This window comes from Anolis sagrei, chromosome 5 (genome assembly GCF_037176765.1).
Source record: "Anolis sagrei isolate rAnoSag1 chromosome 5, rAnoSag1.mat, whole genome shotgun sequence".
Lineage (NCBI taxonomy): Eukaryota > Metazoa > Chordata > Lepidosauria > Squamata > Dactyloidae > Anolis > Anolis sagrei.
In genome coordinates this window covers 159246081-159261483 of record NC_090025.1, presented here as the reverse complement: position 1 = coordinate 159261483, position 15403 = coordinate 159246081, and the positions used below count along the sequence as shown (strand labels likewise).

The 15403-nt window shown below is 40.2% G+C and overlaps 1 protein-coding gene across 1 annotated transcript in view; it reads left to right on the top strand.

The window, feature by feature from the left end:
- The window catches only part of GRIN2B (glutamate ionotropic receptor NMDA type subunit 2B), a 329107-nt gene that overhangs the window by 299792 nt on the left and 13912 nt on the right, over nt 1-15403 (top strand). Inside the window, exon 10 of the mRNA XM_060777190.2 lies at nt 15207-15367. Coding sequence (XP_060633173.2) covers nt 15207-15367 — 161 coding nt within the window. The remainder of the gene's footprint in view (nt 1-15206; nt 15368-15403) is intronic.

Sequence of the window (15403 nt, the reverse complement as noted above, 5' to 3'; positions counted from 1 at the left end):
CAAACTGGTATTTTCTTATGTTGCAATTCCACAGGTTTTAGTTGTTGGGGGTTGTAAATGTAAATAAACAGAAGCTTTATCACAGTTTCTGAACCAAGATATACCCTACAGTATAATAAAGTGATATTCGGGCTTGTGTAACAAGGAACAGTATCTTTACTTCAGTTCAAAAGGTCAAACAGAGCAACGATATATACAGCAGTCTCTCTGAATTCTTACAGAGAAGAGGGAATAAATAGTCCTTTTAAAACAGTCTTTAAATAAGCCTCATTTGGGTTGTTGTAGGTTTTTTCGGGCTATATGGCCATGTTTTAGAGGCATTCTCTCCTGATGTTTCACCTGCATCTATGGCAAGCATCCTCAGAGGTAGCTCACTACCTCTGATGATGCTTGCCATAGATGCAGGTAAAACGTCAGAAGAGAATGCCTCTAGAACATGGCCATATAGTCCGAAAAAACCTACAACAACCCAGTGATTCCGGCCATGAAAGCCTTCGACAAAGCCTCATTTGTTTTATAAATAATCAGGCTTCTGAGAGTTGGCAGCCATTTCCTTCCTGGCTGTTTTCAGTCAGCACTCTCTCAGGTGAAAGTGGCAGTTAAAACCGTTTCTCCCAGCAGCAAGCCAGAGACAGCAGCCAGAACTCCATTTCCTGGCATGCTCAGCAAATCAGCTGCCGACACATGTCTTTCCAGTCAACCCACCACATCATGGTGTCTCTTTACAAATCCCCACATTATTACTCTCCTGCCCATGACTATTGAACATATTTTCTCTCTTTACAGAGATGGCCCCCACATACTTTCATCAAAATTAATTATTAATTGAATTAATTGTTTCAAAAATATCAATTTCCCCTTTGGCTTACTCTCCCAAAATACTACCTCATCTCCCTGAGTCATCTCAATTTTCCTGTCCATTTCCTGGGGAGGAATTTGTGCATAAACTTATCACTCAGAGTAAAGGCAGGGGAATCATGCCTTATACTTTAACCTATGGAACCATAGTAATATGTTCATATCTCTACATCACAGGAGAATCACTGTACCATACAGAAACTAAAACTGGCAAGATATTCCATAAGTTGAAGAAGTATTTCGATATAGGCAACAGATGATTCAGTTTTCTTATTGTGTTGATTCGTGTGCTGCAAATTCTGAGCTATCTGTATAGCATCATAGAGTTGGAAGAGACCTGGTGGGCCATCTAGTCCAACCCTCTGTCAAGAAGCGGGAAAATCACATTCAAATCACCGCCACCAGGTGGCCATCCAGCCCCTGTAATAACTGTGTTATTCTTCATTATAGGAATAATGTTTTCATCTCCCCCCCCCCCCTGTTTCTTTTTTCTTTCTTGCATATTTCTGTGGAATGTGGCGAGTTGATTTGTCCATGTTATCCATCTTAAGTACTGTTCTTTTCAATTTCTAATCTTAAAATCCATGGCACATGAAATCTTATTATTCAACAAGACCCACAGATATGAGACATAATCTAGCAAAACACATCCTTACCTTTAAGCACTTGAACAGCCTAGTTGAAAAATCAGCAGGATTTTATTGAAAGATAAGCACCTAATCAGAGAGACAAGGTTATAGGCTGTGATCCGAAGCACATTTCCTGAAGAAGCAAGTGCCTTTCAAATATATTAGACTTGCCTTTGAGTAAATATGTTCAGTATTGAAGTTCTAGGCAGCAAATTCCATTTCTCAGTGTATGCTGGAATGTTTGAGAGTGATACAGCACAGGGAGATTTTCTTGAATTTTTATCACTTCTAAATTCTGATTTGAATTCTTATAGTAGTACCTGGATACTAGGCATGGATAAGTCCATGTCAGATAACCTGTAACTCGTTATGAATTCCTTAAAATTACCTTTTTGAAGCGATTTCAAAGTATTTTTAAAAAACGGAAGTCTCTTTGCCTTTCCGAAGCTATTTTCGCCATTTTTGTTATGACTCAGGAAGTGTCATAACCTAAATGATTCAGTGTATTTTCAGCCCTCTAGCCTGCTGGGAGGCAAGCAGCTTGCATGCTGGGAGGCCACTTGCCTCCCAGCCAATCAGGGGAGAAGTTTTGGGGAGGGGAGGTGTTTCGGCAGCCATTGCTCTATATAAAGGGGAGTAAATGGCTGAGAAGCTCATTCAGAGCCGGGGAAGAGAAGAGAGAAGGGAAAGGGAAAGAGAAAGCGAAAGCAAAGGGAGGTTGTGTTGAAGGGAAGTTGGAAGAAGAGCAGGTCAGCTTCTAAGGCCAAAAGGTCTCTCTGTGCTCTGTTTGTTCCTTGGTTTGCTGAGCATTGCCACATAAGACACTACAAATTCCATACATTCAAGCCTCTCCTTCACAAAGTTGTGAAATCAGCTTCCAAGGCCCAAAGGTCTCAGGGCTATTTGTTCTTTTCTTAGTTTGCTGTGTGTTGCGACAAAATCCCATAATTCAAGCCTCTCCTGCCCCAAGTTGTGAAATCTGCTTCCAAGGCCCCAAAAGGTCTCTCTGTGCTCTGTTTGATTCTTAGTTTGCTGTACGTTGCCAGAAAAGACACTACAAATCCCATACATTCAAGCCTCTCCTTCCCTAGCTTGTGAAATCAGTTTCCAAGGCTCCAGAAGGTCTCTCTCCACCATTAACAAAGCAATTCGATACTTTCGGAAGTTCTGATTTTTTTCGGAAAAAAACGGAATTCAATTCCGAGTTGAACCACCAGTGCCCCCTTCATCTGAAACGAGTTTTGAACTATTGGATCAACCAAGCCTACTAAATACTTCAACTACTGTTTCAATCACTATCTCTCCCCCCCCCCCCCCCCCCAATTTGTTTTTTGTACTTGTCCAATGCTAGGACTCAACGTGATTTGGAAAACATTAAGCCAACACAATACCACACACTTACATGGGCTCAAGTTATTTTTAAAATGCAATTAAACATTTTTTAATTAAAACTATTTAAAAAATAAGAGGAAAAACTCAACAAGGCACCACACTATTTAAAGCCAAATGCAGTCAATTACTAAAAACTTGTTAGAAAAGTTTTCACTTTCCTGGTGCAATGAGTTAAACCCTTGTGCCAGCAGGAGTGCTGATTAAAAGGTTGGCAGTCCGAATTCAGGAAGCAGGTGACCTCCCGTCTGTCAGCTCCAGCTTCTCATGCAGAGACATGAGAGAAGTCTCCCGCAGGATGGTAAAGCATCTGGGCATCTCCCAGGCAATGTCCTTGCAGACAGCCAATTCTCTCATACCAGAAGCAACTTGCAGTTTCTCAAGTCACTCCTGAGACTCACACACAACTTTCCAGTGAAAGGACATCAAGAAGGGAGCCACCCTAGTGTCACTAGTAGGGAACTTCTAAATCCAGATACATATCCCTTGTTTCCACCAAATGTAACTGGAAAATTGGTGGGACTGAGATTACCTTTTCAGATCCTATTGACTTTCCACACTTCCTAAAAGAAAGCAATGCCGTTTGAAATTAAGGAAAACAAATAGAATCTCGATGATGTATCCACATATTCGTACATGAGATATGTTGCAGAACAATGAGATGCAAGTCGAGATTTACCACAGAGTTTTCAGATTCAGTTTGCACATGCCTTCACATCTAATAATCTTGTGCTCTCATAAAGAAGCTTCTTTGTTGGACAAAAATAGGATGATTAGTTCTAAAGCAATTAATGTTTAAAGGCATGAATGCAGGATATATTTGTGCTGTTTCTCAGTCTCCCCTACCAAGTCTCTCAAATCTCCACTAAAATGGGGCATCTTAAAAACGCTGGTGTGCCTGTGAAGTGATTTAACTTTGACTCATTCCTCATAGGATCTTTTCTCTTTTGTAACGCTGCAGGGACTAATGATGTTAAAAACTTGTATTTAGCATTTAAAGCCTAAAGACATGCAGAGTATAGACATGCTGACTCTCTGGTTTTGAAAGTGGGGGGAAAAACCTTGTTAGGCTAGGTATAAAAATTGTTCCTGTGCAGAACAACCATATGTCTGGGTTGTTGTGGGTTTTTCAGGTTGTATGGCCATGTTCTAGAAGCATTCTCTCCTGACGTTTCGCCTGCATCTCTGGCAAGCATCCTCAACGGTTGTGAGATATGTTGGCAACTAGGAAAATTGGGTTTATATATCTTTGGAAGGTCCAGGGTGGGAGAAACATGTTGTTTCCCTCTATATACATTGTGCAAAAAACCACAGTACTGTTGTTCCTGAATCAATGTGTTTTGCACAAAATAAATATTTTCTGCATCAAAAATGTTTTCTCCATGGGAAGACCATATTTATTTAGTGCAAGCATGTTTTCCACAACAAAGTCCAAAATGTGAATATCTTTTTCTTCTTCAGTACAGTGTCTTGAGTGTTGACACCTTGTTTTCCCCCCACTGAGGATGTAAATATTAATGAATATTTGTCACATTCCAACTAGACTGTATTATACTGCTGTCATCTGCACAGTTGTGAATAATGGCATTCATTTTATTATTGCTTCCATTGCATTATCAATACCTTGGTAAGTCAGTGCTTATGTAAGTACCCAGGATTCAGTAGGTTTGTGCTACTTAGGGCTAACTGTTGATTCAGATCAGAGTTGCTGTGACTTCCCATGGATTTTCTTTCTCCCTAGAAAAAAAATCTAGAAAAAATGATCTCAACGACTCTATTGATTTTTCTCTAGTCAATGTAACATTGGGACACAAGTTTCCTGTTATTTTTCTATGAACTAAGAAGCAGTGAAGCAGAGGTGATGTACTCTAGTTGTCAGTGGATTGACCCATTTGGGGGAAACTGACATTTCTTATATGGAGGAGGGAGCATTGGGTCAGAAGGTAATTCAAAATACACAAAGTATATAAATATTTTACAAAACACTTAATCTGATTTCCAAACGAGAGGGTAATGTAGGTGCTATTCCCTGTTCTTGGACTACCTAATCATGAGGAAAGAGGGATGGTGGTGTAACCTGCTGTGGCCACTTCCTGAATAGGAAGCAGCACAACTGATTACCCATGCCCAAAGTTGCAGTTTACTCCAGAGATTTGGGGGAACTTTGGTGTATCCTGTGACTTCTGTTAACATAATTCAAGACTGTATTAAACTAAATCAGCACAGTACATTGTGAAACTGCCATAGAGCTGATTTGGTCGCCTTTGCAGTAAAGTGTCAGTGAAGATGTGCCCTAAGAGAATTTTTCTAATTAGTGAGTAAACTATTGTCTTCTGGGCAAGAAAGTTATGATGGGTCATCTTAACTAATAGCCATCATAACTAATGGTGAGGCATCCTGAGAACAACATTTGGAGGGCTACATTGCCCCACGCTTGCCCCGAACAATTGATCCTTGCCCTTACTGGAGTATGGCAGAGGGAAGAGCAGATTATTGCATCTACTAGGAAGGGAATATTCAGTTGGGTCCAAGAGAAAATAATTAAACAGGTCCTAAAGAAACCTAACCCAACCCCAGAAAATGTGTACTGTGGGCTGGTTGTTATAGTCCCCTTATTGAGCAAGGTGTATGAATGTATAATACCTCAGCAATTCAACTTATTATTAGACTAGCTAAACCTGACCATGCTTCGCTGTGGCTTAGTCTGATATGAAATGAATGAGATAGTAAATGAAAGTACTGTTGCAAACATAGATTCACTGATAAAACACACCATTCATTTCAATACCCAGACTTGCATTGCTGTGTCTATGTGGAAGGAAAGGAAAAGAAAGAATAAGAGGTTTTTTTTTAGCACAAATCTTTTTTATTGTAAAGCTAGTGGATTGATTACATGTTTGGTTTTCTGTTTTCTGCAAAAACATGAAGATCTGATGGTTTACCGACTCTGGAGCATGTGACGTATAAGTGCCCCAGCGATAAGCAATCGTTCAAATTCAAATTGCCCACTTGCAAAGATTTCCCCTGCGGTTTAATGATAGTGAAAGCGAATGCAAGGCATATTGGAAACAGAAGTTGTTAGTACTCAAACACGCATGTTTACGAATGCATCGTTGTGTCAAATTTCATTTTAGTATTGGAACACGCATGTATTGGAATGCAATGTTGTGTCAAAATGTCGAGTCAATTGACCAACTACTTTTCGAGATTTGCGAGCACAAATATACACAGGCTGAGATTTTTTATATAAAGATTTTCTAGGTTTAATACATTGTATAAAATTCAAAAACACATATGACTTCAAATGGGGAAGCACATTTGTGAGAGAAGTATTTAACTCCACTGCCTGGATATCCGTACTTGTGAAAAGTTTGTCGACTTGTGGAAAATAGATGGAATAAATGTGGACTTCAGAACATTTGACAAGTCAAAGAATGTCAAAACAGATATACAAATATTTAGCTTCCCTGACCTGACCTGGCATGTTTTGAAAACTATCAAGGAGGAGAATGCTGCTTTCCTGGTGCCCCACTAATTGACCCAGTTCAACAGTTGCTGAATCACAAATGCTTTCCATATTCCTCACTTCTCTGGGTTCTTTAATGCTTTTTGCATTCCTAGGTATTATAGGCTCAAATGCATTTATCCAAATTTCTAGTAATAGGTGCAGAAATGAGGTCTTCTCTAAGTGGTCAAAGACAGAGGATAATTTCTGTGTGAGAAATTTCTTCAGTCTCTTTCTTTGCTCCTTGGGGGCCTATGGGTAGGTGAATGGCAGTTGGGCATTGATTCCCTTCAGTTTACAAACACAAAACCTGAAGACAAGGTATGAATATTTATGCATGTCCCTGTCAAGCTTGCAGCAAAAGATCTTTGAGTTTGGTTATCATATAGATCCTTGTGCTTATTTTTCAAGGTTTCACTCCACTTATACGCCCCAACCACAGCTGCTGAAGAAGCAGAAGTAGATCAGTTCTATGAGGATCTGCAGGACCTACTGGATAATACACCAAAAAAAGACATTATTTTCATTACAGGAGACTGGAATGCCAAGGTGGGAAGTCAAGTGACAACTGGGATCACAGGCAAGCATGGTCTGGGAGAACAAAATGAAGCGGGACGCAGGCTGATAGAATTTTGCCAGGAAAACTCGCTGTGTATAACAAACACTCTCTTCCAACAACCTAAAAGACGGCTTTATACATGGACCTCACCAGATGGTCAACACCGAAATCAGATTGACTACATCCTTTGCAGCCAAAGGTGGCGGACATCCATCCAGTCGGTGAAAACAAGACCTGGGGCTGACTGTAGCTCAGATCACGAACTTCTTATTGCTCAATTTAGAATAAAACTAAAGAGATCAGGGCAAATACACAGACCAGTTAGATATGATCTCACTAACATTCCTAGCGAATATACAGTGGAAGTGAAGAACAGATTTGAAGGACTAGATTTAGTAAACAGAGTCCCAGAAGAACTATGGAGAGAAGTCCGAGACATTGTTCAGGAGGCGGCAACAAAGTACGTCCCAAAGAAAAAGAAAACCAAGAAGGCAAAATGGTTGTCTGCTGAGACACTGGAAGTAGCCCAAGAAAGGAGGAAAGCAAAAGGAAACAGGGATAAGGGGAGATATGCCCAGTTAAATGCGCAATTCCAGAGGTTAGCCAGAAGAGATAAGGAACTATTTTTAAATAAGCAATGCATGGAAGTGGAAGAAAACAACAGAATAGGAAGGACAAGAGACCTCTTCCAGAAAATTAGAAACATTGGAGGTAAATTTCAGGCAAAAATTGGTATGATAAGAAACAAAGATGGCAGGGACCTAACAGAAGCTGAAGAGATCAAGAGAAGGTGGCGAGACTACACAGAAGATCTGTATAGGAAGGATAATAATATTGAGGATAGTTATGACGGTGTGGTGAATGAATTAGAACCAGACATCCTGAGGAGTGAGGTTGAATGGGCCTTAAGAAACATTGCTAACAACAAGGCAGCAGGAGACGACGGGATCCCAGCTGAACTGTTTAAAATCTTAAAAGATGATGCTGTCAAGGTGATGCATGCCATATGCCAGCAAATATGGAAAACACAAGAATGGCCATCAGACTGGAAAAAATCAACTTATATCCTGATACCAAAAAAGGGAAATGCGAAAGACTGCTCAAACTTCCGTACAGTGGCCCTTATTTCTCATGCCAGTAAGGTAATGTTCAAGATCCTGCAAGGAAGACTCCAGCAATACATGGAGCGAGAGTTGCCAGATGTTCAAGCTGGGTTTAGAAAAGGCAGAGGAACGAGAGACCAGATTGCCAATATCCGCTGGATAATGGAGAAAGGCAGGGAGTTTCAGAAAAACATCTACTTCTGCTTCATTGACTATTCTAAAGCCTTTGACTGTGTGGATCATAATAAATTGTGGCAAGTTCTTAGTGGGATGGGCATCCCAAGCCACCTTGTCTCTCTCCTGAGGAATCTGTACAAGGACCAAGTAGCAACAGTCAGAACTGACCACGGAACAACAGACTGGTTCAAGATTGGGAAAGGCGTACGGCAAGGCTGCATACTCTCACCCAACCTTTTTAACTTGTATGCAGAACACATCATGCGATGTGCGGGGCTGGATGAATGCAAAGCTGGGGTGAAAATTGCTGGAAGAAACATTAACAACCTCAGATATGCAGATGACACCACTCTGATGGCCGAAAGCGAGGAGGAGCTAAGGAGCCTTCTAATCAAGGTGAAAGAAGAAAGCGCAAAAGCCGGGTTGCAGCTAAACGTCAAAAAAACCAAGATTATGGCAACAAGAATGATTGACAACTGGAAAATAGAGGGAGAAACCGTGGAGGCCGTGACAGACTTTGTATTTCTAGGTGCAAAGATTACTGCAGATGCAGACTGTGGCCAGGAAATCAGAAGACGCTTACTTCTTGGGAGGAGAGCAATGTCCAGTCTCGATAAAATAGTGAAGAGTAGAGACATCACACTGGCAACAAAGATCCGCCTAGTCAAAGCCATGGTATTCCCTGTAGTAACCTACGGATGTGAGAGCTGGACCTTAGGGAAGGCTGAGCGAAGGAAGATCGATGCTTTTGAGCTGTGGTGTTGGAGGAAAGTTCTGAGAGTGCCTTGGACTGCGAGAAGATCCAACCAGTCCATCCTCCAGGAAATAAAGCCCGACTGCTCACTGGAGGGAAAGATACTAGAGACAAAGTTGAAGTACTTTGGCCACATCATGAGGAGACAGGAAAGCCTAGAGAAGACAATTATGCTGGGGAAAGTGGAAGGCAAAAGGAAGAGGGGCCGACCAAGGGCAAGATGGATGGATGGCATCCTTGAAGTGACTGGACTGACCTTGAGGGAGCTGGGGGTGGTAACGGCCGACAGGGAGCTCTGGCGTGGGCTGGTCCATGAGGTCACGAAGAGTCGGAGACGACTGAACGAATGAACAACAAGGCTACAGGCTTGGCTGTGGGGCCTGGCAGATATGAGGAATTGCAAGTTGCAAAATGCGCAATTACCATTCATTCAATAATTATATATCCATGCCATTAGGGCTAGTGCTCCTTGAAAATTGGTGAGGTAGCACCACAGTTAGAATGCAGCAGATGAAGCAAACAGGCTCCTCCATTGATTGACATGGACACACTTTGCTTCTTCATGATCTCTGTGACTCACACAAATTGGATGATCCATGCCTGCACAGTACATCATTCAGAACCTTCTAGAGCACTTATATAAGCATTTTGCCCATAGTTCTACTCTCTCCCCATGTGCCATACCATCACGTTTCTTACCTAAATACTCTATTTCCTTTTATCTGCCACAGCCACAGCATTATATGAACATTCTGAGTGTTAATCTTTTATATAGTAAAATATTTCGATAACTCAGTTTTGACTAACTTTCTTGGCATTTTGATTTGGGGTTGTAATGTGGTGTTTTCCTTTCCTACTGTCATGACTTCTGTGAGTACTTTTAAGAAATATGTAAGTGCCAGTAAAATTCTTGAGGAAAAATATGCACTGTTAGTGCCTCCTATGTCTGGGGAAAGAGCACATTGTAGGGTTGTGTAGGCATGGTTAGCCCTTAAGCTTTGCAGTCCCATGGAAATAGAGAGGTGAGACTACAGGCTCTCCTTTATGAGCAAGCCTAAATATGGTTAACCAGGCGGTTCTTTATCCTATCACCCTGTTCCACCTTGAGCCTCTTTACTTCTTATGCTCTCTACTTCACCCACTCACTTGTCTCTTAAGTGGTCCTTGATGGAACTTGCCTCTGCACCTGCCAGATATAAGCCATCTGAAACCTGAGCATCTGCAGAATCGACTGGATCATAATGCAACACGAGGCCTTGATGCTGAGGGCTTCTCCGTACCATGCTCCCATAATGTTCACAAATGCTACAAAAAAGGCAAAAGACCACCAAGTCTATTTGCCTCTAGAGTGCTGCTAACTTGCACCCCAGCAAGAACATGTGAAAGCAACTCCTTTTCCACCATCAGATATGATTTCTCCTCTAGTTTCAGTTGGTTCTGTGCAGTTTGTCGAGTGTAAGATGGCCAACATGCAGTCTCACCCACCCCACATTTGGGATTATTTCAGATGATAAAATTAGAGATTCTCCTGACATTGATGTGTCTGTTGCTTTAGAGCAATAATAACAACAACAACAACAATAACAATAATAATATAATACTTTATTTATAACTCACCCTCTCTTCCCAGAGGGACTCAAGTGCATTCTTTGCCTACATCTGAACAACCTCAAGATTGAGTCCCCTCTATTTCATTTAATCTGAGTTTGCTTGTGGTTTCAGATCCTCAGGATCTCCTGCTCCCTTTTATTCCACCAACTCACTTTAATACTAGGCATCACAGAATCATAGAATCAAAGAGTTGGAAGAGATGTCATGGGCCATCCAGTCCAACCACCTGCCAAGAAGCAGGAATATTGCATTCAGATCACCCCCGACAGATGGTCATCCAGCCTCAGTTTAAAAGCTTCCAAAGAAGGAGCCTCCACTTCGGGGCAGAGAGTTCCACTGCTGAACGGCTCTCACAGTCAAGAAATTCTTCCTCATGTTCAGATAGAATCTCCTTTCTTGCAGTTTGAAGCCATTGATCATATTCCCTTTCCTGCTTCGGCATTTTGGAATCATTAAGCTCTTGATCTAGAATTTCTTGATAGCATAGATCTGAATACTCATCATGACATTGCCATGATTATTCTCCTAGGCACAGGAATATTCTGCAAGATATCATTAAGAGAATTAGTAACATGATACACTGAGGCAGTATGGCCATTCCAGGGAGATTTTGTTGTATTACTATTTCAACATATTTCTGGCTCACAGTTATCATATGTAACATTTGGATCAATTTTCCATCATCAGTAAGTTGCAAGAGCTTGTTTGGGATCCTGCTTCTTTGGTAGTGGCATTGATTCCATCTCATTCTCTGAGGCAGAAGTTATAGTGTCAACCCCCTTTCCCTATTAGGAATTGAGAACCACCTGGAAGGTTTTCTCCAGTGAGAGAGGAGTCCTCAGCTGTTTGTACCAGGTCTCCAGTTTGATATGTTTCTCCATCTCAACTCTCAGTGTTGAAGACTACATTTACTGTGTCTGAAAAAGATCACCACAACCTTTTTCTGGACCTTTCACTATGCTTTCATGTGTTCCTTGGAACAGTTCTTCCAATAGTTCCAATTATGATTTTAGTCCATCTTTGGTAGATTTCAGCATCAGTACATATGAAATCTCCATCAGCACTAGGGGCTGAGCCAGATTTCTCTTTGCTTACAAATGACATCTATTTCTTCATGGATCAGATGTTAGGGATGGCAGGGACTACAAACTAAACAAGAACATCCATCAATGGATGACACAGTCTTTTAAAATATCCAACAACAGGCTGTGAAACTCTCATAGAGCTGATTTGGTCAGCTCTATGAAAAGGGTTTTGCCCTCTTTTCTCCATACTTTGTACAAATCTTACATTGGCCTGTTTTCCGTTCCATCCATGTCAAATTAATCTTTATAAGGTCATTGGTTCTGAGCATGGGTGATTATTACAGAATCTGGAACCAAACTCAGTTGCTGTTGCTCAGTTGCTCAAAACTTCCAAAAATATTCACTCTCTCCAGTAGTGCATGGGGATAGGAAATTGGATGCGATGGGAATAACATTTTTAGTGACCTTTGCCTTGTCTTGAATTGCTAACTACAGTGCATGTATGAATGCTTATCAGCACATTTTGTGGGGCAAGTTTACTCTGTACATTGAGTAGTTTCAATTCTCATTACTCTTTTTGCAACTTGGTGGTTGTGCTTTATTTCCCCCAAAAATCAGTGGGAGCAAGAGCAGAGAGCATTGGAATCACAGATTTCTATATCACTGTGATGATTGTTGGCAGCTCTGTAACCCAATTGTGATTTCTCCGCACCTCTTGCAACTCTGCCAAATAAAGCACGGCTAAGTCTTATTGATTTCAAAATGACTTATGGGCATATTAAAATACCTTTATTATTTTATTTTATTGTCCCATAGGAAGGGTCTTATGGTTCTGTGATATAACTTATATGGCTTTTTGTGTCTAGTAAAAATTAAGCAGAAATGCTGACCTATATTGAAGTGCACTTATTAGCTGCACAGACAAGCTCATACCAATGCCCCTTGATATTCATTTCTGCGTTTTTGATTGGAGGATTTTACTTATTCTGTCAGGTGAAGTATACTACAAAAACATTGACATCTTTGTTGGTAGATCAATATACACACAACTGTTACAGAGACTTCTAATTTGTAAAGACATATATCAATTGGCAGACTGGTTTTTTTGTAGTAGAAAGTGATGATAATATACTGTATATTCTTCATATATCTGCTGTATCTGTGCACCAGCAGTTAATTGTGTGTGCCCTGCAAGGCTCGTAGTTTATCAGTTTGCCACAATATTGTGCCAAATCTGATTGCTAAGCAAATTTAACTTCTTTTTTACCTCATTGTGCCTGTTATTAGGTTGGCAAATGGTACTATTAACCCATGCAGAATGTTTCTCTGCAGCACCGAGGAGAGAATTTTCCATTTACTTGAAAGGCCTTGGCATAATTTCTACCTGTTATTGCTGATTTTGGGTCCCTGACTTGCATCTCTGTTTGCTTTTTTTCTCTATCATCTCCCTGTGTAGGAATTTTAAGCAGTCTTCATTATTGTCAGTGCTAAAGTTTACTGGTCATAAAACCTCAGAATACATTAGATGTGACTTGAGTAAACCAAGTAGCATATAAAATCTTATAGCAGTTGAGCTTGGAAAGAGTTTTATGAGGAATGTATTTACTGGTAGCAAGGGATTTGCAAGATGGCTTCCATTCAGTTTTCTGCCCTCTTCTGGAAACAACAACAACAAATATTCACAAGGATCAAATAAGAGCAACAGAACTCCCCTATTTGTGTTCTCCAACCACTGGTTCTCACAGAATTGATACAGACTGAACTTGGCTGGGATAAGTGGCATTCAGGTTTGGTTAACCTCTTGAGTGTCCTGAGAAATTGAACATTTCCAATATTAGTTTGGTGTCTGCTACTGAGAATGTATGTCATCTTATCATTCAGTCTGTAGTATGTGCCCATGAGTTGACATCTAGGTTTCTTGCAAGATCTAATCTGTGCCTTTGTTTTGAGAAGCTTTGTTGCTGGGAAATGACATTTTTTTTAAAAAAAAAAGATTAAAATTTTAATTTTATCAATTTTTACAATAACATTAATGTATGTGCCTACTCAAATCATAGCAACTCATTCTGTAAAACTATATGTAAATCCAGTTCATTATCTTTACTTATTTAAAAGAGGATTTTTTCCAAAAGTATTTACATGAAGGAAGAACAAGCTTACTACTCAAAACCTGGGAGAAGTATTATTATCCAGAACTCGCTATAGATCACAATGATATCTTTGAATAGTTTTATCTAGCTGTATTAGATGGTAACAAAGTAACCTTTGTTTCCTTTTCAGTGTTTTTTTTTGTGTGTAGTAGATTATTTCAGGATAGAAGACTATATGTGCACAAACATTGAATAAATATTATATAATAAAAAGGATAGAAGACAGGAAAGGAGATTCCACCTGAACATTAGGAAGAACTTTCTGTCTTTGAGAGCTGTTCAGCAGTGGAACTCTTTACCCCAAAGGCTCCTTCTATGGAGGCTCCTTCTATGGAGGTTTTTAAACAGAGGCTGGATGGCCATCTGTTGGGGGGTGCTTTTAATGTGATTGTCCTGCTTCTTGGCAGGGGGTTGGACTGGATGGCCCATGAGGTCTCTTCCAATTCTATGGTTCGTTGGGAAGTTCTTACCTCTGTTTCCCCCCTTTTCACTGGGTAGGTTTAACTTTCAGAAATAACTAGTCTACAACCTTAATATTAGAGTTCCCATCCAAAAAGCTGCAACAAAAGCTGTTGTTTCATGAAACTTGTTAATGGATTATGTAACGTGTGGTTATGTTTTCTAGGGAAGCTAGCAATGGGTATCTAGATAGGAGTGAAGTTTTAGTGCAAGTTGTGCTTACACATGTATCATGAAATTAGGTATCTAGAAAAAAATGCACTAGACTCTGGTTTAAGGAGGAGTGAAAGTTGCTAAAGTGGGCATTCTCAGTTGTATCCTTCTGATAATGAAGTTATCATCAGTTCGTCTCCAGTCCAGGAGGATCTTCTGGCATATTGTTGGCATTCTGTGGAGCTATTTGAATTGGCCATGGAAGTTTAGCATTAAAACTTGGATTAGAAAGAGTTCAAAAAAACTTTCTAAGGTGGTAAAGTAGCAGCTGGAATGACTGGTGGAGGATTTCCCTCCCAGTCTGTTTTTTTTTTTTTACTAGTAAAATAGCCCTACTTCCCACCTCATTTATTTCTACTGGAACCTGCTGGAACGGCTGGTAGTGGTGACGGCTGGTTATTAGAAAATGCTAGTTTTAATTGCTTTGGAATTTTTGAGATGTTGTGATTAGATGTGATTATGTTATTAATTTTGCGATTAGTCATGATTACATTCTTAATTTTGTAACAACTGTACTCTTTCATTGGTTGTTTATTCATGATTAACTGTGGTCCTGAGTGATGACCAGCATAAAGTTTATATAGGGGAAAAATGTTTAGGTGCGTTCTGAACAGTATAGGTTTGTGTAGATATTTAAGAGAGAAGGAAGGGATTGTGCTGACTGCAGTGGTGTGTGAGATACAATATTCAATGTTTCTTCATAGAACTGGGAAATCTGATTCTTTTTATAACGTATGTAAACATTGAGAATTTTTCTTTCTCTCTTTTCTGCAGTTTCAAAATCCAAATGCTTTCTCACCTCCTTTTCGTTTTGGGACAGTTCCTAATGGCAGCACAGAGAGGAATATTCGCAACAATTATGAACTGATGCATGCTTATATGGTGAAGTTCAACCAAAGATCGGTACAAGATGCATTGTCCTCACTGAAAACAGGGTAAGAATGTTTACCAAATGTTGCTAATTTAAACCA